This window comes from Perissodus microlepis, chromosome 7 (assembly GCF_051167445.1).
Source record: "Perissodus microlepis isolate ML-2025 ecotype Zambia chromosome 7, ASM5116744v1, whole genome shotgun sequence".
Taxonomy (NCBI): Eukaryota; Metazoa; Chordata; class Actinopteri; order Cichliformes; family Cichlidae; genus Perissodus; species Perissodus microlepis.
The window spans coordinates 64,849,236-64,873,096 of NC_140467.1; the positions used below are offsets into that span (position 1 = coordinate 64,849,236).

The following is a 23,861-nucleotide window of genomic DNA, read 5'->3' on the forward strand; positions in this document are numbered from 1 at the left end:
AGATCGACAGCTGCCATCTTGCAAACATACCGTCTGGCACTACTTCCTCCCACATTTCCGCTTCACGCACGTCAAAATTGGATATTTTGACGTGCGTGAATAATTCGCGTTGGACATGCATCGAGGTGCGAACGTGCATGCGTCAAGCTAGGGGGGTCTGGCGTTTGGTCGCGTCTATCGCGTTCGGTGTGAACACACGGTAAGAGCTGCGAAAGGCTCAGAAGAAATGTTTTGTGTTAGGCAGCTTTGAGAATGAGCAACGTTTGACTGTGTTTTGATCTCACCAGACTCCCGAACTTTGACAGCTATTTTGCAAAAGACTTTCACTATGTGCTAATCGGGCAAGAGCTAAATGGAGCAATTCCAAAGGGTCATTATCAATGATCGCAGCAGGGTGCTCACTGCTTTGTGAAAATGTATTTTGAGATTCACCAACATTAGGATCGATATTGGGGTTTGACATAGCTAGAGCTAGGTTTAGTGCTAAACATGGGTCACTTATATCCTGTTTCTAGTTATTCACTGTTCACACAGAAGAATGTAAAAGGAGAATGTTTAAAAAACAAAAGAGCTTATTTATTTCTTATTTCATCAAGGACATTAATTCAACAATGAGACATAGAGCAAGAGAAACAAGCCGCTGTCGGTTGCGCTTTGTCTTTGTCCTCGTCTTAATGGTCCCGGTGCTCGCTGTCTTGAATGCTCTGAGGCGTTTAATGCCTAGACCTGACAATTAGAGGGTAAAAAGAAAAAGTTATGGTAAATAAAAACGATAGTTTAAAATGGCAAATTATGAGACCGTAGAGAGAATGACCGTGTCTGGCTTGCAGGAGCAGGCGCGCCAGCTTTCGAGCGCCTGATGGCTGGCAAGCCGCGCAGGCCGGGGTGGAGGGAGGGAGCGTGGAGCTCTGGAACCGCGGGCCGGACGGCCTAGCTCGGTTAACAAATCGTGTCTGTCCCTGTTGGACAGAAGAATATTTTTCCCTTGGGGTCGGTGGAATGTGGCTGTAGTGTGGAATTCGGACTGCGAGGGAATAGATAATCATCCAAGTCGGAGATGTCTAAAAAGAATTTGAAAATGAAACACGGTTACCCAAACAGCCACTTCACAAGCGCATGGCACAACACAGAAGAGCCACCTCCACAGGACAAGACTCAGCAGTCCATCTGCATCTTAAGGATAAAGGACACTCTTTCGAGGATGCCAATGTTCACATTTTGGACAGAGAGGACAGATGGTTTGAAAGAGGAGTGAAAGAAGCATCTATGTCCACTGTGAGCGACCATCTTTGAACAGAGGCGGGGGTTTACGACACTAACTCTCTGCCATCTATAATCCAGTTTTGAGATCCCTTCCCAGACGCCTTAACGCCCACTCACATCCTGGGCCATCTGACCTCAGGAATTCGCATGATAAGGTGGGGCCAGGTTTCACAATGAACACACCCGAAACTCTGGCTGATTGGGACCCACACCCAGTTTCACACCTTGGCTCAGGCGATTAGAGGATCATCAGGGGGTCCTTTTGTCCCTCTGTGGGGGGAAACTCCCACTAGGTTTATATCTGGGACTCCCCACCATTTGACCTTAGAACTGAAGAAGCTTCTCGGATGAGAGGTGAAACGTCTTCAAGTAAACTTAAAGAAGTCCAGACACTTTTCTTTGCAAGCTCCTTTGACTACGATGACCTGGATGACTGAGAACCTTCACAGACAAACACGGTTAATGTTATTGTATACAATTAGCTGTTATTAGGGAGATCGAGAATGAAAAACTTACCAGTTTTGTTGAGAGAAACGGGGCTGGAGCAGAGCTGGCTGATTTCAGAGTCTAGAAAAAGAAAAACAAGAAGAGTTTTAAAATACGCAAACTAGTAAAATGTGAAAGGAGTATAAGATAAGATGATCAAGATGAAATGAGTTACCCGAGTAGGCCATGACAGCTGATGTTGTGATATGATATGTAAGTACTTTAGCCCGTGTTAAAGCCGAGTTTATATAAATATTTTTAAAAAGTGCATTGTAGGTGTTACAAACCATTGTGGTCTTTTTTTGAAATGAAAAGATTGACAAAAGGTCAAAGGAAATGTAAAAGCAGGACAGGAAGATTAACCTACCTACATAACTATTGATATGCACAGAGGGAAAGCAACGCCAGTCGTTGATCTGGCTGGAGACAGGAGTCATGTGGGAGCGCGGTGCTAGTCTTAACCTCCGCGGGAGATCATAAAAATCGGACCTGTAGCCGATTGGATATCTGGGGTGCTGTGGGACCCGCCCATTTGATATGTGATTGGCAGTGGGCGAAGTTAGGCACGCAGGGGTCCTGTGTAGAAAGACTAAGGTCTTTTCAGGAGTTTGTTCCTGTTAACACGTATAAGGTTTTGGGGATACAGGCGAGTCCCTATCAAGCTGTCCTATCGGGGTTACGAGTGGTGTGAGTTCGGCAGAAGGGTTTTTTCAGGACTTTTTTCCTGTTAACTTATCTAAGGTTTTGGGGATAGAGGGGAGACGCGGAGTTTTTCGGGATTGTGAGAGTTTGTGACTCGGACTTTGATTCTGAATTTCCTAGTTTGGATTAGACAAATGCAAATAAATTGAAATTTAAAGTAAATAAATTGAAAGTTTTCCACCGGGGCATGCAGCCTCTATCTCTCGCCATACTCACTGTTACAAAAGCACGAGTTTAACTAAGCACTTTAGTATGGTTTAACACATTTTTACACACACACACGCACACAAGCATGGGCCCAGACACACACACACACACACACACACAGGCCCGCGAACAGATGCCATTTTTGGCCATAAAACAGTCAAACTTTTTTTGGTTTAAAATGAGAAAAATGCTATTGATGATAAAAATTGTATATTTATAATAATTAAATAATTGTTGAATTATTGAATTGATGAGTTATGAAATATAATAATAATATTAATATAATATTGTTTATTAATATCATATTTTTATGGCTACCCTTTGTTTTATTGCTTCCTAGGTCATAAATCATAACCCCCTTATATCGTTTGACATAAGGGGGTTAATATCCCTCCTCACCCATCCCAACCCGAGAATTACCACAATCACCACACCACAGATTCGGTTTGTATTTTCTCCAGGATTTCACACAACCCTGGAAAAACTAATTAATACATAATGGGCTTGGATTGACAATATCATGAATGAAACATGCTTTATTTGGAAGCAGCCCACCCCCTCCCTTTTCGACAGGTTGTGTGTGAGACACAGCTGCACGCAGGCGCACCGAGGGCTCTCGCGCTCACTTTTCGCGTATATGTGTGTGATAGAATTCAGAAAACACATCAGTGCAAATTATAAGTGTATAGCATGATGTCTGGTGTTTTTGCGTTTGTTGGTTTGTTTTTATTTTGTTTTATTTTGCAAGCTGGTTATTAGACGCCCCTCTGCTCCCTGTGCAGCAAGCAGCAGGTGCTCCCCGCAATGCAATCCCCAAAAAGCACTGACATGATGTCAGGGTAGCATGGGTGCGAGCAACTTTTTTTTGCCTATGCCCGCGATTACTGTGTTTCTTCACAAACAAACAAAAATCAGAAGACTTTGTGTGTGTGTGTGTGTGTGTGTGTGTGATAGACAGACTGTTTCCAGGAAATCAGGATGTGGGAGTCTCTTTGGGAGAACACAGTTCCTACATCTGTTCCTTTGTGTGTGTCTTGTAACTAATGTGGGAGGAGCCATTAACAAACAGCTGGAGCAGAGAGCTGATCACTGAAAACAGATTCAGACAGAGAGACAGACAGAGCTGTATCAGTGAGAGGTGGGACGCCGAAGACAGAAAAATGTCTTTTTTTGATTTCTGGAGCAGCACGAAGGAGAGAGGCGCGCTGCTGAGGAGAGCCAATCAGCTGAGGCTGAATCCTTCACAGCTGTAAGTCTGATTTAAACTGGTTTTCAGTGAAACGTGTGGGACAGTGATAGACTTTGGTTCACAAACCTGCAGCAGCAGAAGGACACGCACATGTTCGAGCACAGACTGCTCAGATTTCTGCAGAAAACTCTGAACAAAATAAAACAGAAAGAGAGGAGTAGCTGTCCTTTGTGTGGGGCCGGCAGGTGCAGGTCTATTTACCACTGATCGTTAGGGATGGGTACCGGTAATGGCACTGGTTCTGACATAAACGGTAGTAATCAGACCGAAAAGCAGCGCACATTTCGGTGCTTTATTTCTGTGCTTTTTCCCCCCCTGAGATGTCACACACTTTGGATTCTAGCCAATCATTTTACCTTTCCAAGGATAGTAGGCGGGTCCAGGTACGTACGTTCTTTTAGAGCAGAGCTACAGATTAAAAATGCCCAAGGCGAAGTGGTCAAAGTCTGGCTGTACTTCACAGCAAAAGATGCAAACTCAGCAGCCTGCAACAAGTGCTTTAAGGTGATACTGTGATACTGTCAAAGGAGGTAACACCTCGAATCTGATGAAACACCTGGCGGCGCATAGCGCTTTTTAAAAAGCCGAGAAATGCACCATATTTGATAGCTTGCTGTTAGACCTCACACTGTGCACATCTACTGCGGGTGTGTTGCCTGTTATCAGACCCGGAGTTAGCAACATCCCCCAAAAACCCGAAGAGGAGAGTCCTGGCCCCTAGCCCTGCCAGAGTAGCAGAAATGATGAGGATGATGATGGCAGCAGCAGCCGTTCTTCTCTGCGTTATTAAACGTTATTAAATTAATGCACGTAAGGTGAACTAGCAACTAACATGAGAGGTTTTTGGACAAAGTGTGTGTTCTCCATTCTTTAAGCACCGGTTTGAGCACCGTTTAAGCACCGGCACCGTTTCAAAAGTACCGCTTTGGCACTGGTATCGGATAAAACCTAAACGATACCCATCCCTACTGATCGTACGGTATCACTGCGATTTGACCTTTTAGCTTGTTTACTGGCTCTTCTCTCTCTCCCTCCAAGCTATACAAAGTGCTACAGCCAGGATGTTAACACGTTTTAGTAAGCGAGCTCACATTACTGCTATTATAAAGCTGCTTGCTTTCTTCGATCGCAGACTCAGTATTTATTAGTTTTTCCTTGTACCCGGTTGAGTAATCCGGGTACAAGGTACATAATCTTATTGACAAAACAAAGGCAGAGTGTAGAGTCTACAAGAAAAGGATATCATATAGAGCCGGCTCCACAAACAACATGCACAGTCACCTGAGAACTGTCCACCCATCAGTGCAATGGGAAGATAAAACGCAGTCAGTTGAGTGTGACATTAATATTTCTGAATGCCAACCTTTCCCTTAAATAAAGATCTGGGCGTTCACCCCCCCCCCCCCCTTTTTTTTTTTTCCATATTTTATTGTGTTGTGGTTTGCAGTTTTTTTGTGTTGTTTCACTTTAAATTTGTTTAAAAGGAAAAAGCTGAAAATTTAAGAAGTTAAAAGTTGAAATGTATGAAATGTAAATAGTTGTTTTTTGTATTTTATAATTTATTTATTACATTATATGTGGAGTGAATAAATAAAAGTATATTTACAGTGGCCCCTAGAGACAAAGCACGTACACACTCCAAAACACAACGGAAGTGCTCCAGGATGCTATGGGCCGTGTTGAGCTTTTGTTACCTAGTGGCTACACAAGCCAGCAAGTACCAACAATCGGATTGGGTGTGTGGTAATAACAGGTAAATGAAGTTCTTCTTCAATTATTTGAATATATATATATATATATATATATATATATATATATATGATTGTTTGTGTATTAATACAAAAACAATAGACATGCATTCGATTGTGTAATTTAAGTGATCTAGGTAGCTCTGTTTTGGAAGTTCAGTTAGAAATGTGTTTTGGAGTTTTTACGTGCTTTGGAATTTCTAAGTGCTTTGGAGTTTGTACGTGTTTCGTCTCTAGGGGCCCCCATAAATATTTATATATAAACATACATAAAGAAAACCAAGTTTTTTTACATTACTAATTCCTTTTGTGCATAATTTTATATTATTGTTAATAAGAAATTAATTAAAGCAGCAAAACAACCTGAAGAGCTGGTTGGGAGCCGAAAAGGCCGGTTCTCTAAAAAGAGCCGGAAATCCCATCACTATTAGCAAGAAGTTTGCTAACTGTAGCATGGGAGATGGGTGGTCTCGTAGGGGGTCTTGCATTGAAATCTGCTGCAATGACCCGGTTACTGCGTTCACCAGATATCAACACAATTTCGATCCGCTCCTCACGTGTTAACCTCTTCAACATGTCAATGGCTGTGAACAAAGAGAAACTTGTAAATAACTCATGAAAGAATAAAGTTACGTTGAAACCAAGCACACCATTGTTTTTCTTGTGACATTACCAATAAGGTTGATGTGTCACATGGCCCTCTTCCTATTGAAAAAACAAAAGTTGTATCCAAGATGGCCGACTTCTAAATGGCCACCATGGTCACCACCCATCTTGAGGAGTTTGCCCCCTCACATATACTAATGTGCCACAAACAGGACTTTAATATCACCAACCATTCCCATGTTATTACGCTGTATCCATATAAATGGCCCACCCTGTACACACGCAGTTACTGTCCCTCCATTTACAAAGGCAGAGGCATCACGGTGTGATTATTTTACATGTAGTTGTTTTTTTCCTGTGTAATAATATTCAACATTGCTATCAATACATTTTTCAAAAAATGCCTCTCTGTGCCAAATGGGTTTAAAAACATAAAAAACTGTGGGATACTATTTGTCTGTGATTTAGACGGGGGGAACAAATCGTGGCAGGATCAGCCTGATATTATTTGTATCCCGCTGTAACTTTACTGTATAAAGAGCAAACATCTCCAACATGTCAGGAGTAGTTAGTCACTACAACAAGTGTTTGTGAACTAAAAATCAAGAATGTTGTATACTGTTTGTCCGTGATTTGGAGAGCCCAGCGCTGCTCCAGACGAAGGGAAAACCAATTCTGCAGGGAGACCTACCTCGGCACTTGTGCAGGTGAAGCCAAAGGGAAGATTTGCTTCACCATATTTTCTAGTCTTTGGCTTAGAATGAAGTTGGTTTGGAAACATATTCAGCGATGCTTCATCTCCTGCTTTGCGTTTGTGTTGGCGCCCCGTGTTAGCAGTGTCCAAGCGGGGTTTTTTTTGTTTTTTTCCCCTTTTCATACCACGTCCCCCCTGCAATGGCTCTGCAAATGGATTAGAAACACCTGGAATGACTAACTGAAGCCGGATAGTCTTGATCCCCGAGGATCCCCAGGACAGACTGGTCCCATCCAATTGTGAGCCAATAACCTGGCTTAGTACCACTTGGAAGCTTCTGTCAGGCGTCAGAGCAGCTAAGATGACCAGGCAAATAGCTCAATACATAAGAGGAGCAAAAAGAGGAATTGGCAGAAACACCAGAAGCACGAAACACCAGCTACAGTTGCTCAAGACTGCAAGACCAGACTTACTAACCTTAATCCCTAGAACTTCACAAGACCAACAGGACCCCAAGAGCCTTCATCAGGAACTCAGTTGAGATGTGGCGTACAACACTAGAGGCCAACTTCAAGCCCGTAGCACAAGTCACCATCAAGTGTGGGATCTACCAAGGAGATGCTCTGTCCCCACTGCTGTTCTCCTTAGGCCTGAACCCCCTCAGTGAGACCATTGACAAGACTGGCTACGGATACCGACTACGGAGTGACGCAGTCGTCAGCCACCTCCTCTACATGGATGACATTAAGCTGTATGGAGAAAGCCGGATTGGAGAAATATAGTCAGATGATAACAAAGAGAGGGAAGGTACTCAGAACTGAGGGGATTGAACTACCAGAAGGCAACACTGCAGACATTGAGGACAGCTACAAGTACCTGGGTATCCCAAAGGCAAACGGGAACCATGACGAGGCTGCTAGGAAAGCTGCAACCACCAAGTGCCTGTAGAGATGAGGTAAGTCCTGAGGAGTCAACTAAATGGAAAATCAATACCTACACCCTGCTGGTGATCAGATAACCTCCTGGGATAACAAGCTGGCCAAATGAGGAGATAGAAGCCAATGACATCAAGAAAAGGACGTTTCTGCTAAAAGTTAGCAGAAAGAAACTAAAAGTTAGTTTCAAGTGCTTGCTCATATGGTGTTATGTGATTTTTGGGTTTTCTCTCCAATATTGGAGGTCTTTAGGTTATATTCAATTTCAGTTCTTTGTATTCTTGAACGGCCAAGAAAGACACGGCTCAAAGTGGTCAAACTCAAAAAATGATCTTTAATTTTACATATTCCGGAATATGGAGACCTGAACACACGAACACACAAGCTCAGGTCTGAAGCACAAACAGGAAGCCTAGTCATTTATATAGACGTCACACACACTTTAAGCTTCGATCAAAGACTCTGCTTAGTTTCACTTTCTGGCTGCAGGTCCTATTTTCTCTGCAAAAGCATGCAGTTTCCTGTCAGTACTTTGTGGCACAGACTGTACTCAGAGTTGGGCCTTTTATATAAAACAATATAATCAGCAAATACGCATTCAGATTATTATATATTTAAATCTCAACAGTTACAATATAAAGCACCTTTAGGTGAGTGTTGTATAGCAGCGGTCTCCAACCTTTTTTGCGCCACGGACCGGTTTATACCCGACAATATTTTCATGGACCGGCCTTTAAGGTGTCGTGGATAAATACAACAAAATAAAACTAGTACCGGTACCGAAAAAAAGAAGATTTATTCATATCACTCGTGAAAAGACCCAGGAAAACCGAGTTAACGATAAAAACGATAACAAAATAACGCTGAAAACCGATAAAAACCCTGAAAACCATACATTTCACACCTGAGCCTCAACTCTCGCGGCCCGGTACCAAACGACTCACGGACCGGACCCGGCTCTGGAGGACTCGGGGGTCCGTGAGCAGTTTTGACTGTTGTTGTTGTTATTATTATTATTATTATCATTATTATTATCGTTATTATTTGGTGATGTGTGTGTTTTTCTGCACACTGCTGTGTTATTCTGTGTTCCACTCATTATATGTATAGGCAGGGTGTGGGTGTGTACATGTGTGTGTGTCTGGAGGATGGAGGACAGCCACCTGCAGGCCTCATCGGGGGAGCTACTTAGGAGAGTGTTGGAGCTCCCACTGCTTTCACTGTAAATAAAGTGCACTGTTTGCATCGCAGAAACCTGCGTTTTGGGTCCTCATTCCCCACATCCCCACGGTCTGCCAGCCAGACCGTGACAGAATTGGTGTTATTTAAATAAAATTGAACTGAATAACACTGAGAAATCTGATAATGATTAATAACAGCCCTACAGACAGCTGCACCTCTGTAAGTGGCTTCAATGAAACCAAAAGGAAACCAAACCAAAACCTCTCTTCCCTACAGAAACCTGTTGCTAGGCAACAGCGAGGTTCGGCCACTTCTCCAGGATGAGAGAATGGCGTCTCTGCTGCCACCTGTAGGTATGGAGGTTTTCAGATGCTTCACGGCAGTCTCAAAGGAGGTGGTCCAACAACGACACGAAGCTGAGGTAAAGGAGCGAAAGGCGTGGAAGCACCAAAAGGTACCAATCAACTTTCAGGAATCAGTGATAGATAATCAATCAGTAAAATTAATACTGCTGATAAGTTGCATGAGGGGAAGCTCTTCTGTGTAACCCAGGCAAGTGAGAAAAACCTGCCCAAACCTGCTGGTCACCTGGAGACTGGGAAGTCCCTCCCTTTCATCTATGGTGTCCCCCCCCCCCAGCTTCTCAGCACCCCATTGGAGGATCTGGATCCCTTCTACCAATCACAGAAGGTCTCTGATCCCCTGTTCTCTCTGCTGTGTCTGTCCATCTGACCTGTCTTTCTCTGTCTTTCTTGGACCCGTCTCCCTCTGACCTTCTCTCTGTGACCAGTCATGTCCACCCTAGCTGGAAAACTCAAAAACTTATTTTATTGTTGCTGTCTGTTGTCCTCCTGGGCCTTACTCTGGGTTTCTGAATTCTCCAACTTTGTATGAGATTTTTGTGATCTTCATGTCTCTGTCTGATCGTTTTAGGTTAACACCAATGATTTTTAGCTCGTCAATGTGCCTAGTCGACCCATTCAGAGTTATGATTTATTATAAGAGTTTCAATCAGGATCTGGAGTGCATCACAGCACAGAAAAAGAATAGTGAAGGTTACAAATGATCTTCTTATGGCCTCTAACAGTGGACTCATCTCTGTGCTTGTCCTGTCAGATCTCATTGCACCATTCAATACTGCTGAGCACAATATTTTACTACAGAGATTAGAACACATTAAAGGTACTGCACTGAAGTGGTTTGAAACATATCTGTGTCAAACAATAGTTTGTTCATGTAAACTTGGAGCCTTCTTCACACATAGAAGTTTTTCGTGGACTTCCACTGGCTTCTGTGCTGGAACCAATTTTATTTACATTATAAATGCTTCCTTTAGATAATCTTAGTAAAAAACTGCATCCGTTTTCATTGCTATGCAGCTGATACGCACCTTTATTTATTCATGAAGCCAGATGATACAAATCAAATTTTGTCCTTCAGTGCACATATTAAACAACTATGTAGGACTGCTTTCTTGCATTTTTGCTATGTCTCTAAATTTAGAAACATCCTGAGTGAAAAACTAGTTCCTGCATTTATTACTTCTAGGCTGGACTACTGTAAAAAGAAAAAGAATGCTTCAGACCCTTCCCATTTAAATAACTTCCATTTCAAATTTCAAATTTGCCTTTCCTAGCCAAAATTCATGAAATGATAGTGGCTGCACAGGTTCATAGACACCTCACTGGAAATTACTTGTTTCAGTCCGGCGTCCGTTCTTTTCATAGTACAGGAACAGCTCTAGTAAAAATCACTACTGGTCTTCTGCTTGCAGCTGACTCTGGACTCATCTCCATCCTCATTCTCCTTGACCTTACAGTAGCTTTTGATACTATTTCCCACTGCATCCTTCTTTATAGATTAACATCTATTAGGATCAGTGGTACAGCACTCGCCTAGTTGACCTTGTATCCCTCTGGCTACTCACAGTTTGTTCAGTTACTCACAGATCAGTATCTACTCCAGTTAACTCCAGTGTTCCCCAAGGCTCTGTCCTGGGTCCTTTTTATTATCTATCTCCTACCCCTAGGTGATATTTTCAGAAAATATAACATCCAGTTTCACTGCTACGCAGATGACACCCAGCTCTACCTGTCCTCCAAACCCACAGCTACTCTCCCACCCACATCAATTTCTGACTGTTTAAGTGAAATCAAGGTCTGGTTTACTCACAACTCTCTTAAAATCAATGGCAATAATGGCACTCCTTGGTGGCTTCTTGTCGGGGCCTGGAGCCTGGGGCTCGCTCGGGCCACTTCGGGGGTGGGGTGCCCTCGGCCTCTCGGCCTGGGGCTCGGTCACTCTGGCGCAGCTGGCTGCCGGCGGAGCTCACGGGCACGTCACTGCAACCCCCCCTGGCTTCTGCTCCGCGGCTGCTGAGTGACCCCTCATCTGGGGCTCTCCTCAGCTCTTTCTGGGACAGTGGCGCGGCTGCCCCTCTGTTGGTCTTCCTTGGTCTCTTGTGCTCTGGGGGCCTCTGGATGTCTGGAGTTTTGATCTCCTCCATACCTGCTTCATGCCCTGGAGGACGGGGCTGTGGCCCCCCCACACCCTCTAGCAGATCATTACATGAAGGAACCTTTTAAAAACAAGCGCGTCCATGCTCACAGGTGTACACACGGGTGCTCACACACACAAACTAAACCCTTTTCGGCTCCTACCTCAAAGCACACTGTGCGCTGTCGATCTTACGTGCTGCACAATAATGTTTAATATTTAGTATTTACTGTTATATTCACATAGATCATCGTGATGTTGTTTATTGTATTGCTCTCGTTTTCTTCTGCTTGTTTTCTTTTTTCTTTCTCAACAGGTGATCCAGGTGATCGATAGATGGATTTTTTTTGTCTGCTTATTTAGTTGGTTTTTGTTTTTTTGCCCTTTATCCCCGTCCCTCTTCCCCGCTGTTTTTCCCCCTCTTCCTTTCTCTCTTTTCTTTTCCTCATTCAAGTCTGTCCCGTATCTAGCAAGTGAAAATAAAAAATAAAATAAACAATAAAAGGTGAATCAAATAGACCATTACGGCGAGGCTGGGATGGTCCATTTGGTAAAGTAAATCCGTTGGGCATCTTTCTTCGCCTTTAGACAATAATTCTGATGCAAAAGAGCCAAACGGGACAGGCAGAAAAATAAATAAATAAATTAATTAATGGCAATAAAACAGAATTAATTCTAATAGGCACCAAATCAAAACTGACTAAAGTTCCAACCAGAAGTCTTTCATTATCCATTAATAACTGTTTTGTCACACCCTCCCCTCAGGTTAAGAGTCTTGGTGTCATCCTCGATAGCACTCTTTCCTTCACAGCACATATAATATTTTCATCTCCGTAATATTAAACGCCTTCATCCCTCACTCACTCCAAACAGTACCGCCATACTTCTCAATGCTCTTTTCACATCTCTTTCAGATTACTTTAATTCTCTTCTCTATGGTCCACCTCCATAAATTGCATTTAGTTCAAATTACAGCTGCTCGTATTGTATCCAGAAATAGATCCACTGAACATATAACAGCTGTTCTTAAACAGCTCCATTGGCTCCGGGTTCACCTCCGTGCCAATTTCAAGATCCTGCTTCTTACTTTCAAAGCCCTTCATAACCTCGCTCCATATTTATCTGATCTCCTCCATACATACTCACCCCCTCGTACACTCTGCTCTTCTTCAGCTTCCCTTCTGTCTGTTCCACCTGCTCGTCTGACTACCATGGGACTCAGAGCCTTTAGTTGTTCTGTCCTGAGACTTTGGCCACACTTCCACCAGATCTCCAGACCACAAACCGTCTCTTCACTTTTAAATACTTTCTTAAAATTATGTATTCAGAACTGCATACCCTTCATTATGACTCCGTCTTAGTGCATTTTTACTTTGATTTGACTTTTATACTTTCATCTTTATTGTTTCCCTGTTAAATCCAGAATTCAAAATCCTGCTAGTCACAAAAAAGGTCTTGACTCATCTATCTCTGATCTGTCTGTCCCTCACCTCCTTTCTGTCTCTTACTTGTCTGTCTCTCATCCATCTCTCTGTCTCTTACTTGTCTGTCCCTCACCTATCTGTCCCTCACCCGTCTGTCTCTCACATGTCTGTCTCTCACCTATCTGTCCCTCACCCGTCTGTCTCTCACCTATCTGTCCCTCACCCGTCTGTCTCTCACCTGTCTGTCCCTCACCTGTCTCTCTGCAGACCTTCATGGTTCTCAGTAAAGGAAACATCATTAACAGGTTTAGTGCTGACTCGTCTTGTTACCTGCTGAGTCCATTCAACCTGTTGAGGACCCTCGCCATCAAGACCCTTCTTCATCCATATCCTTTATGATGTCATAGTGTCAGGAGCCTCTGTGTGGTCAGGTTTTAGCTCTCTGGACCAGGTGAGCTGAGTTTTCCCTGAACTCTCACACTTTCTTCAGTATATTCATCCTACTGGCGATCCTGAGCTTCGGTGTTCTGGAGTTCAAATTTCCTGTGGTGAAGTAAGATACACACACACACACACACACACACACACACACACACACACACACACACACACACAGATCTTTCATCAGGAGCAGAAAAACACGACAAAGTGATGAACAGGGCTGTTGATGGCAGCATCGATGAGTCACAGCATGAGAATGGTTTTAAAGTCTAAATCCATGCTAAGGCTCAAAGACAAAGAGCCAGTCTGTCCTCAGTCTGTCCTCAGTCTGACAGCAGCAGCACACACAGGTCTGTAAAGGTCAAACTGACTTTGCTCGCTGTTGTCGAGACAGGAAATGCTCAGAGTGTTCTGATATGTGAACAGATTTGTCATACAGACAATTAAGAGACGGCTTAAAAGGCCTGTTGTGATGTTTGTCCATCGAGACAGCTTTTGTGTGACTCGTCCATTTAGGAGAGATCTGCGGTGGAAGTGTTTGCCTCCTCTTCAGTATAATGGAAGCACTTTACTGTCTTGGGCTGGCTGTAGCTCAGGAGGTAGAGCCAATTCAAACTAACTAACTGAAAGTTTGGCGGTTCAGTCCCTGCCTACTCCAGTCTGCATGCCAAAGTATCCTTTGGCAAGAACCCTGAGCTGGTGTGAAAGCTCTCAATCAATCAATCAATCAACCAATCAACCAATCAATCAATCAATCAATCAAGGCTTTATTCGCCACATGCAGGTTGCCCTGCAGTGAAATGGGATCCCCCCCGACCTTACACACACAACACAGACATCACATGGGGATACAGGTCGGAGATCGGTAGCGTTACAGAAAAAACACTGAAATGTACACTACAGTGGGAAAGTACAAGAGGAAAAAAAGAGACCTCTACTCATGCTGGGCACCTGGGAGGACAGCACGAGAAGAGGAAACAAAAAAACTCCTCTGCACAGAAAGCACATAAATGTCCACAGCACAACATTATGGAGCACGTGACAAGCCACAGGGTCGGGTGGGGGGTGAGGAGTAATCCGAAGCAAACACAGCAGCCATCCTGCCCTGCAGCTATTATTCCAGCGTGGGCCCAGACCCGCCGTGTTCTCCAGGAGGGAACAAGCATCGAAGGCGTTTGGAAAGGGAGGGGCCGCAGTGAGCTGCTCCAAGATGTGATCCAACTTTCGCTCAGAGGTGTTATTCTGAGTATTCACGGCAGCCGTAAGATTCTCCAAGATCTTAACCGTGCTGCACTCAGTAAGCCCATTCTGAGACGTCGCCCCTCGTCCCATCGTTTCAATCCCAGCAGGCAGCCTTGGGGGGGTTTGAACAGCTGGTTCCACTTTCTTAATTCTCCGATAAGTCAGGGCCAAGCCAGCTCCGATCAGCAAGAACCCTGTTATCATGGTTCCGAATAGGTAGATATCTTCAGCGTCCTCGATCCACAGTCCCACCAGGCACATGATCCTGCATGTCTGCCACCCGTCCATCGTGTATCCCTCCAGGGCACTCGGGCTCTCCCCAGCCCAGACTTCTCTGGTGTGAAAGCTCTCTGTCTCACGTTTATGTGAACAGGTATGTGTACATGGCAATCTTCGTGTTTGAGGCTCTGGTGAAAGTCGTGGCGAGAGGCTTCTGTATGGGACGCTTCACCTTCCTCAGAGATCCCTGGAACTGCCTGGACATCATCATCATCAGCACCCTGTAAGGCTCAATAACACACCTCACACTCTCACACAGACTGTATGTAAAGCCATGAATCTGCATTCTTTCTAATGACCAGCAGGGGGCAACTTCAGGTTGCAAAAACAAAATTCAGCGTAATCTGTTTTAGATTTATTGGAAAACGGCTGACATGAAGTTGGTGAGACTTATTTCTCTGCCGTGATTCTCCGACACGTACAGTTATTGGAAAAGAAAGTTTTCACAGGACGATCCTGAGAAAAAAACAAGCCCAGCCTTATTGCCTTCATGGGAGTTAAGAGGGTAAGCAGCATCCAGGTGCTCCTAATCGAGCCAGATTGATTAGTCATACAGAAAATGATCACATCAAGCTGTTGCTGCTGAAGGTGTCTCTGCAAGCTACTCATTGATGAGGTACAATTAGGACTGCTTATACTGTGAGTTTGTTAATGGAAGAGCTCCTCTTTGATCACTTCTTTAACCTCCTAGGACCTGGCGTCCACATGTGTGGACATCAAATTTTGGGTTATTTAGACCGAAATACTCAATTTCGCTCTACAACGGCCTGATATCCACTCACGAGGACATTATACTCCTACTGTTCTATTGAAATTTTAAACAAATATCCTCATATGTGGCTTTCATTTTTCTTAGAAACAAAAATTAGGTAAAAAAAAAATCTGGTAATTCTTTATTTTTACATTCATCGGGTCCCAATATGCCCAAATATCAAAGAGAAATTAAAAATGCATGCCGAGGAAGAGTTCGGATCTTAGGGGGTTAATGTTGGTTACAGATTAACGTGATCCAAAAAACAGGAAACAGTATAAAAGAGCCTTCACAATAAGAGCCTCTCAGTCCTGAATAACAAGGCTCAGAAAATACTCAAGAAATGTGATCTACCGATTGAATCCACTCAATGCTGGACATGACCTTTACAGTTACACCAACACAGTTCTTGTCAGTGTGGTCTCATATCTATAGATCCATGTCCGTGCAAATAAGGTGGGCTTTTTCCAGCTGCAAAGATGAAAATTATCTTTTTGCTGCTTTCACCACCACATCCATCCATCCAGTTTTCTTCTGCTTATCTGAAGCTGGGTTGCAGGGACAGCAGCCTAAGCAGAAAAGCCGAGATCTCTCCACGATGTCCTGGGTCTGCCCCGGGGCCATTCCTTTGTTATTACCCTTATATTTCGAGTTTAGTTGTTCCTTGGTTCAGGCACTGAAACTCCTTGTTTAGGTTTGGGACTCTTTCAGTGTTTGAATCCAGGCTGACATCAAACACTGTCCCAGCAAACTGACCACACAGAGACGCTTGATGTTTCTTAAGGCTTGGTAACAAGCTAACCTCCTGTAGCTGAACGCTCGCTGTGCTGCTCTGCTTTCCTGTGTAGCTTTCCTGTGTATGTCTCCTCTACCTTTGTCACTGATAAAGTTTTTAGATTTATATTAGGACACTAACTGTCACGTCCTTATCACCGGCTTTGCTTCTGTATGTTCTGCTCGACACACTTTGGCTTTTTCCTGCTCGGCTGTAAATGTGTCTTTATGTTTTACAGCTGCTTTAATCACTGCTTCATGATGATGATGATGATGAAGGTGGTGATGATGACTCTGTGTCTCAGATTGGTGTCACAGTTCGTAGATTTGGGGAAGTTTGCTGTGCTGATGACGATTTCTCTGCTGCTGAAGATCTTCACATGCAGCCGAGGTGTGTGTGTGTAGGTGTGTGCGTGCGTGCGCGTGTGTGTGTCTGTGTGTGTAGGTGTGTGTCTGTGTCTGTGTGTGTGTGCGCATGCGTGTGTCTGTGTGTGTAGGTGTGTGTGTGCGCATGCATGTGTGTGTGTGTATGTGTGTGTGTGTAGGTGTGTACGTGCGTGGGTGCGCGTGTGTGTGTCTGTGTGTGTAGGTGTGTGTATGTGCGTGCGTGCGTGTGTGCGTGCGTGCGCGTGCATGTGTGTGTGTGTGTGTCTGTGTGTGCGTGCGCGCGCATGCGTGTGTGCGCGTGTGTGTCTGTGTGTGCGTGCGTGTGTCTGTGTGTGTGTGTGCGTGCGTCTGTGTGTGCGTGCGTGCGCGTGCATGTGTGCGCGTGTGTGTCTGTGTGTGCGTGCGTGTGTCTGTGTGTGTGTGTGCGTGCGTGTGTGTGTAGGTGTGTGTGTGCGTGTGCGTGTGTGTGTCTGTGTGTGTAGGTGTGTCTGTATCTGTGTGTGTGTGTGCGACTTGTATTCACAGCGTTGTGCTGTCTTTACAGGTCTGAAGAAGACGGTCGAAGCTCTTGTCCAATCGGTGAAGAGGCTTGATTGTGTCATCATCCTGACGTTGTTCTGCCTGAGCATCTTGGCTATGATTGGTTTACAGCTCTTCATGGGAACCCTGAAGAACAAATGTGTCATCTGGTCGTTGAACACAAACACGACAGAATTCGATTTCCACAACCACACCACCTCTCCAGGTACGATGGTCGTACCACATCCTGATTGGCCGGTTAGCCTTTTAAGACAGTTAGATGGCTGACTCGCAGGTCTTCTTCCAACATTACAATGAAAGCAGTGGAAAGAGATCTCATGTGAGATCAGGTGAACCTCTGAGGAAAAGTCTTCAGGTCCAAAAACAAAAAGTCCAAAAAACAGTTTTATTTGTTGTTATCAGATTTTAAAATCACCCGCAATAATGTAGATGCTGAAAATTGCAGCGTAAATGTGACCTTTAATCTGTTATTGAGAGTATTTCCTGGCTCAGTGATGTATTAAACATGTCCGTGAAGACAGTTCTGCAGCACAGTCCCTCAGTGCTCGTCCAGGGATGTTATCAGGACCTGGGGCTCTGCGAGAATTGATCCTGGTATTTGAAAGTTTAGAAATGTTCAGCTGGCTTTGTAGTGCAGACTTCAGCACCTGTCATCGTTGCCACCCCTGCCCTTAAATTAGAAAGGTGAAACATGATCTGTTTGTACGGTTTGGATGTCTGTCTGTCTTCTAGCAAACTATTACTACATTCCTGAACATCCTGATCCTCTGGTGTGTGGAAACCAGTCAGACGCTGAGTAAGTAAACATGAGTCTCTTTCATTCACTGACAACAACAACAATAAAAACAAACTGTTTTTTATGTGTTCAGGTGCTGTCCAGATGGTTTCAACTGTGTGAAAGCAGGAAGTAACCCAAACTTCGGATACACCAGCTACGACTCGTTTTTCTGGTCTCTGATGTCACTTTTCAGACTCATGATGCATGACTTCTGGGAAGGCCTGATGCAGTTGGTCAGTAACTCACTGATGACCACATGCAGGCTCCTCCCAGTACTCCGGTTGTCTCATCCGTTTCTCTCACCTGTCTGTCCCTTTGCAGACGTTGCGAGCTGCAGGAAAATCCTATCTGATCGTCTTTCTGTTCGTCTTCTTCCCGGGTTGTTTCTTCCTGCTCAGTCTCATTTTGGCGGTGGTTGTCATGACACGAGCGGAGCAAGAAGAGACTCAAGATGCCGAGGCCATACAAAGAGAAGAGGAGTTCGGACGGATTGTGGAGGTGCTGAAGAGGAGAGAGGAGGAGGAGGTCAGTAAGGACTCACTGCTTCCACAGGAATTAGGAGGGCAATGAGCAGCCAAATACTAATCAAATCTAATCAGATTTAGTTCATTGGTTGGTCATTAGTAAGTGTGTGCACCTCTTTAACAGCAGATTTTGTCAGTTTGCTGTGGAGCATCCAGGTGTGTGCTAACACAATACCACATTCTCTCCAGGACTGGGTGCTGCACCTTCAAAAACACAAAAGCAGGAATCAATGATCCACACACGGGAATAAAGTTGCTTCTTATTTGCTGAACCTTGTGTCACATGTTACAGGTGCAACTTTTTTACGTCTACCTAACTTACAGCCCTCTCTTCTTCTAAATTCTTACGTTTATCTCGACTTCTGGAACAGACTCAATACCGCTGTTGGGTCTGCGCTACAGCAGGCCCGCTGGTTCAGACTGATTCCCGTGAAGAAAGAAATACAGAACAGCAATCGATCGGTTTTCACATGCTACAGCAAGGGGAGGATCTCGGGGCAGCCCTTCTGCCCTCGAGCTCAGATTACTCCAAAGAACCAGCCCCCGCTTGCAGCCTTTTTTTTGTGTGACACACAGTTTACACAAACACCCACTGTAAAAAACCCCTATGGTCACAAAAGGTTAAAACACTGCGTGTGTGTGTATGCATGTGCGAGCATGTTTGTGTGTGTGTCTGCATGTGCACGTGAGTGAGTGTGTGTGGATGGGGGTACGTTTGTGTGACTTCCTGCTGAGGATGTGCCTACAGTTACACTATAGCCCCCCTCACCATTCAACAGGCTGGGGAGGGCAACAGAAACAGAAGAATGTCTCTGAGCGTACAGTTTAAGGCCAGGCTTACAAATTTAAGTACAATAATGGCAACATTTAACAATTTCAGCCTAACAACCGCCTTTCCTGGCCTCACTAGTATAGCAACACACAATGCCCTATCTCAACAATCAACCTACTCTGTGCGCTTCTCCAGAGAAATAAACATGAACTTAAGACGCCTGTACTAATAATAACTGTTATGCATATATAAACAAATGATTCATTATGATACCACACTGGGCATTGCAGCAAATTCACGGCAAGAACTGATGCTCAGAGAGACCACAGAGAAACCCCAGTTACTGTGGCTGAGGTCCAACAGGCCTCATTGAGCAGGTTGATGGGCTCCATGGCCACGACAAAAGGGAGATCAGAATTGCCTTTATTGGCCGTGTATATGCGCAGACACATACAAGGACTTTGGTTCCAGTAGATGACGACTCTCAAGCACAGCAATGTAAATCACAACAATATGTAAACAACACAATAGAAACAATATAAAATAACCATAAGGTGTGTGTCTCTAGGAGGAGAGCCACACCAACAGCTGAGCTCTGACAGCTTTCGTAGAGCACTGGCACACTAGGCCCAGGTGTTGCCAGTGTTGCTAAAACATTCCACACCTGTACAAAATGTACTGGAATAACACGAGTAGGTCTATTATCGGGCTTTAGTTCTGTTCATATATCAAACAAGTCCTATTCTTCATCAAAATATCCTTCCTTCTGTGTCTAGCATGTGACCGATCCTGCAGACCTGTCGGCAGCTGATGCCAGTGTGCATTTAAAATCCAGCTGTTCCAAAAACCTTTCACCAGCTTCTTCTCAACTTATTGTGTCAGCCATGACCTTTCTGAGACAAAATAACCCTGTTTGGAAACTGTTCAGAGTACTGTGGGATGGCTCTGCTCAAATCGTCATTTAGCATAACTGAGTTTGGGTGTTTTGTTATGGACAGCAGGCTTCCAGCAGGGCAGAGACTCCAGAGCAACAGGACTCACTGCAGAAGAAGAAATCAGCTGCCAGTATACGAGCTACTAAGCAAGAATACGTTGAAGGTAAACAGGTATTTACCTCCACCTCTTTAACCTCCACCTTCCTTCATTGGGACAGGACATTACAACACGCTCCGTTACTGAGAGCAGTCACAGGTACACAAACACAAAGAGCCGAGGCTCTGCAGACAACTTAATGCTGACACAGTTTGTGGCCTCACAGAGTAGCTTTGTGTTGCAGAGGCAGAGGAGCACCACCGGCCTTTGTGCTGCACCTGCACTGACGCCTTCCTGAAGGGGGACTGTTGTGGCTGCTGGCGATGGCTCAAACAGCAGTTTCACACCTTTATCACGAACCCTTTCTTTGACCTGGTCATCATCATCTGCATCATTGTTAGCACCATCTTCACAGCCATGGAATATTACCCTATGATGGAGGAGTTCATGGAGACCCTGGTCATCGCTGATCTGGTGAGTGTTGAAGAAGTGTCTGCAGATCCTGTTATCTCCTACTTGGTTAATTTAATGGCAGCTTCTTCACTGCAGGCCAAAATCAGGACTTTTCCATTCTGCTCCCTTAGTTTGGTGTAAACTTGATCAGTCGGAGGGACCATATGTTCTTCTTCGATGTGCCTCCATGACCAATTTAGTGATGAATGCTTTTAGCGGGTTCTTCAGCCACCTAGCAAGAGTGGTTTAAAATGTCCACTCAGAGCAACTACATCACAAATGGTAACAAACCAACGGTACAAACCTGTAAACGACCTGCATGACTGAGAGGAAAAGCAGCACAGTGAGGTAAAAATGTAACGGGGGTACAGTATAAACCTCTGGCAAGTCTCGAGAAAAGTAAAGATAAGCTGGGATTCAGAGGGAGCTTTGCTGAGGTTTATTTACACCGTGAGTCTTTTTGCAGTAACAGTGATGCCTGGTCAGAGTGATCTACCTTTACATGTGTGACATTTCACAGGAAAATTATTGTTTTGTTGGAACTTCTACTTCTGCACGGGACTCGGTGTGTTCGAGGTTTTTCGTCCGCCTGTCTGCCGATGGTTGGATGAATTGGATGCAAAACATGCTTCTACCCTGTGACCTCTGACCCCTTTGAACTGTGCAGGTCTTCCATGGGATCTTTGCAGCTGAGATGATCATCAAACTTGTCGCACTGGGCCTGCATGGATACTTCCAGGTCAAATTTGTAGTTTCTTCTCAACAGTTCAGCGATCTGCCATTTTCAAAGAAACATTTGTGATTGTTATCGTGGTTACAGGTGCGCTGGCATATCTTCGACTTTATCCTCGTCATCATTTCTCTGGTGCAGCTGGGACTGGCTGACGTTGAGGGTCTATCTTTGCTGCGCAGTTTTCTTCCGGTTAGTATAACATCACCATTACTGTCACCATCATCATCGGTTCTCACGTATCTTTCTGTTTGTCCAGTTTCGAGTGTTTCGGCTGGCCCGTTGGTGGCCGATGCTCCACATGTTTTTGAAGATCGTCTGGGCCTCAGTGGGGAACCTGACTCTGGTTCTCTTCATCACGGTCTTCATGTTCTCTGTGGCGGGCGTGCAGCTGTTCCAGTCGGACTACAAAGCTAACATCTGTCGCATTTCTCTTGACTGCCAGCTTCCTCGTTGGCATATGGAAGACTTTTTCCACACCTTCATGCTTGTCTTCAGGGTCTTGTGTGGACTGTGTTTAGAGTCTTTATGGGATTGCATGGAGGTCTCGAATGATGGCATGTGTGTGACCTTCTTCATGATTGTCCTGATTGTTGGAAAGCTGCTGGTGAGTCTCTTTACACTCAACAACCTAGAATGACCCAGTCCACCTTAGTCCATCAGGAGTTTTTGAATGAGTTCCTGGTCTGTTTGCAGATCCTACATCTGTTCCTGAATTTATTGTTCATCAATGATCAGCTGGTGGCTTCAGAAGACAAAACAACAAACATCCTGCAGAGTACCATGAAACAGACCAGAACCTGGATCCCCAAGAGTATCTGGACTTTGTGGGGGAAGAACTACGCTGACCAAGATCACAAAGGTGGTTTTTGTTTGTATATTTGTCTTTGTAGGTTCTCAGTTATCCAGGTCACAGTAATCCAAGGAGCTTGTTTTGTGCCATTACTTTATTGCTGTTTTGGGGGTCTGCATTATTAACATGGAATGTAGCTATAACACTGGCACAGCCACAACGAGGTAATATATTAGTCAAAGTCAAGCTAAACTTTATTGTCATCTCCGCTAAATGGCAAATGGTAAATGGCCTGTATTTGTATAGCGCATTACTTAGTCCCCTATGGACCAAAAGCACTTTACACTCCATTCAGTCATCCGCCCATTCACACACTGGTGATGGCCAGCTACATTGTAGCCACAGCTGCCCTGGGGCGCATTGACTGCTACAGCCAGTGCAGCATATAAAGACAAGACGACGAGGGTCCGGTTACATCAGTGCAAAAAAACCCTAATAAATGGATATAAAAGGAGTAGAAAAATAAATATACACTTAAGACTAAGACTTAGTGAAGCCCTGTCTTGAAGCCTGAAACTGGATGTTTACAAACTGGATCTGACTGCGACAGTGAGGGACTCTGCTCACTACTCATTGGTAGTTAAATATAAAGCGGATTGTAGTCTTGACTTAAATCCTCCCGTGCTTCCTTCTCCTCAACAAGACTTCAAACTAGTGACTGAGACCATAAATTCTTCAGTGAGCTGAGTGATGAGGTGAACACGAAGCTCATTTTCTCATATACTTGCAAATGTTCAGGTTACAACCAGAGGAGTCGCCACCTGCTGGACATTAGAGAGACTGCAGGTTTGAGGCAGTGTTGCCTTCATGTTTCAGGTCATCCTCTCACATACTCTGTTGTTAGTGGTTTATTTTTTTTCTGTGGATTGTATTTGGATTTCTGTGTCTTTTTTAAGTTTTAGATTTAGAGCTTTTAATTTGAAAATATTTTCATGTTTTCCTCATTTGCAGGTGACTCTGAAAAAGACAACAAGGAGGAGTATCTGGCCTTAAGCTCTGTGAGCTCAGATCAGCTGACCCTCGATGATAACCACACGAACATGGCCGCCTGGGAGGCCCCCGTCGCTGTGGCTGAGATCGAGTTTAGGACGCCTGAAAATGCACAAGAAAAGGAGACGCAGCATGTAAAGCAGATTCTACTGTTTTTGATCCTAGAGCAGAATTTCATGTTAAAAGTAAATACTGATGTGTGACGCAGCTTCGGCCTCAAGTATGAACAGCAGATAAACATGTTTGTGTATTTATTATTACACAGTGCTATTTTCCTCACTGTGATCCCTGTGCATGAAGAACATCTCTCCACACTCGATGTG

General features: G+C 44.4%; 1 protein-coding gene across 2 annotated transcripts in view; it reads left to right on the forward strand.

The window, feature by feature from the left end:
* Window positions 1-3,759: 3,759 nt before the first annotated feature.
* LOC146384672 (sodium channel protein type 4 subunit alpha B-like) overlaps window positions 3,760-23,861 on the forward strand; it is a 44,866-nt gene continuing 24,764 nt past the window's right edge. Inside the window, exons 1-18 of one of the 2 annotated variants that reach the window (XM_084936724.1) lie at window positions 3,760-3,907; window positions 9,349-9,526; window positions 9,625-9,762; window positions 13,260-13,378; window positions 13,474-13,545; window positions 15,049-15,177; window positions 16,785-16,870; window positions 17,411-17,611; window positions 18,139-18,202; window positions 18,276-18,417; window positions 18,506-18,709; window positions 20,479-20,578; window positions 20,757-20,986; window positions 21,633-21,704; window positions 21,786-21,887; window positions 21,955-22,302; window positions 22,392-22,557; window positions 23,500-23,672. In XM_084936724.1, coding sequence (XP_084792850.1) covers window positions 3,819-3,907; window positions 9,349-9,526; window positions 9,625-9,762; window positions 13,260-13,378; window positions 13,474-13,545; window positions 15,049-15,177; window positions 16,785-16,870; window positions 17,411-17,611; window positions 18,139-18,202; window positions 18,276-18,417; window positions 18,506-18,709; window positions 20,479-20,578; window positions 20,757-20,986; window positions 21,633-21,704; window positions 21,786-21,887; window positions 21,955-22,302; window positions 22,392-22,557; window positions 23,500-23,672 — 2,613 coding nt within the window. In that variant the 5' untranslated portion in view covers window positions 3,760-3,818. Of the gene's footprint in view, window positions 3,908-9,348; window positions 9,527-9,624; window positions 9,763-13,259; window positions 13,379-13,428; window positions 15,178-16,784; window positions 16,871-17,410; window positions 17,612-18,138; window positions 18,203-18,275; window positions 18,418-18,505; window positions 18,710-20,478; window positions 20,579-20,756; window positions 20,987-21,632; window positions 21,705-21,785; window positions 21,888-21,954; window positions 22,303-22,391; window positions 22,558-23,499; window positions 23,673-23,861 lie in introns of those variants that run through there. The other variant, XM_084936723.1, reaches the window with a different exon arrangement.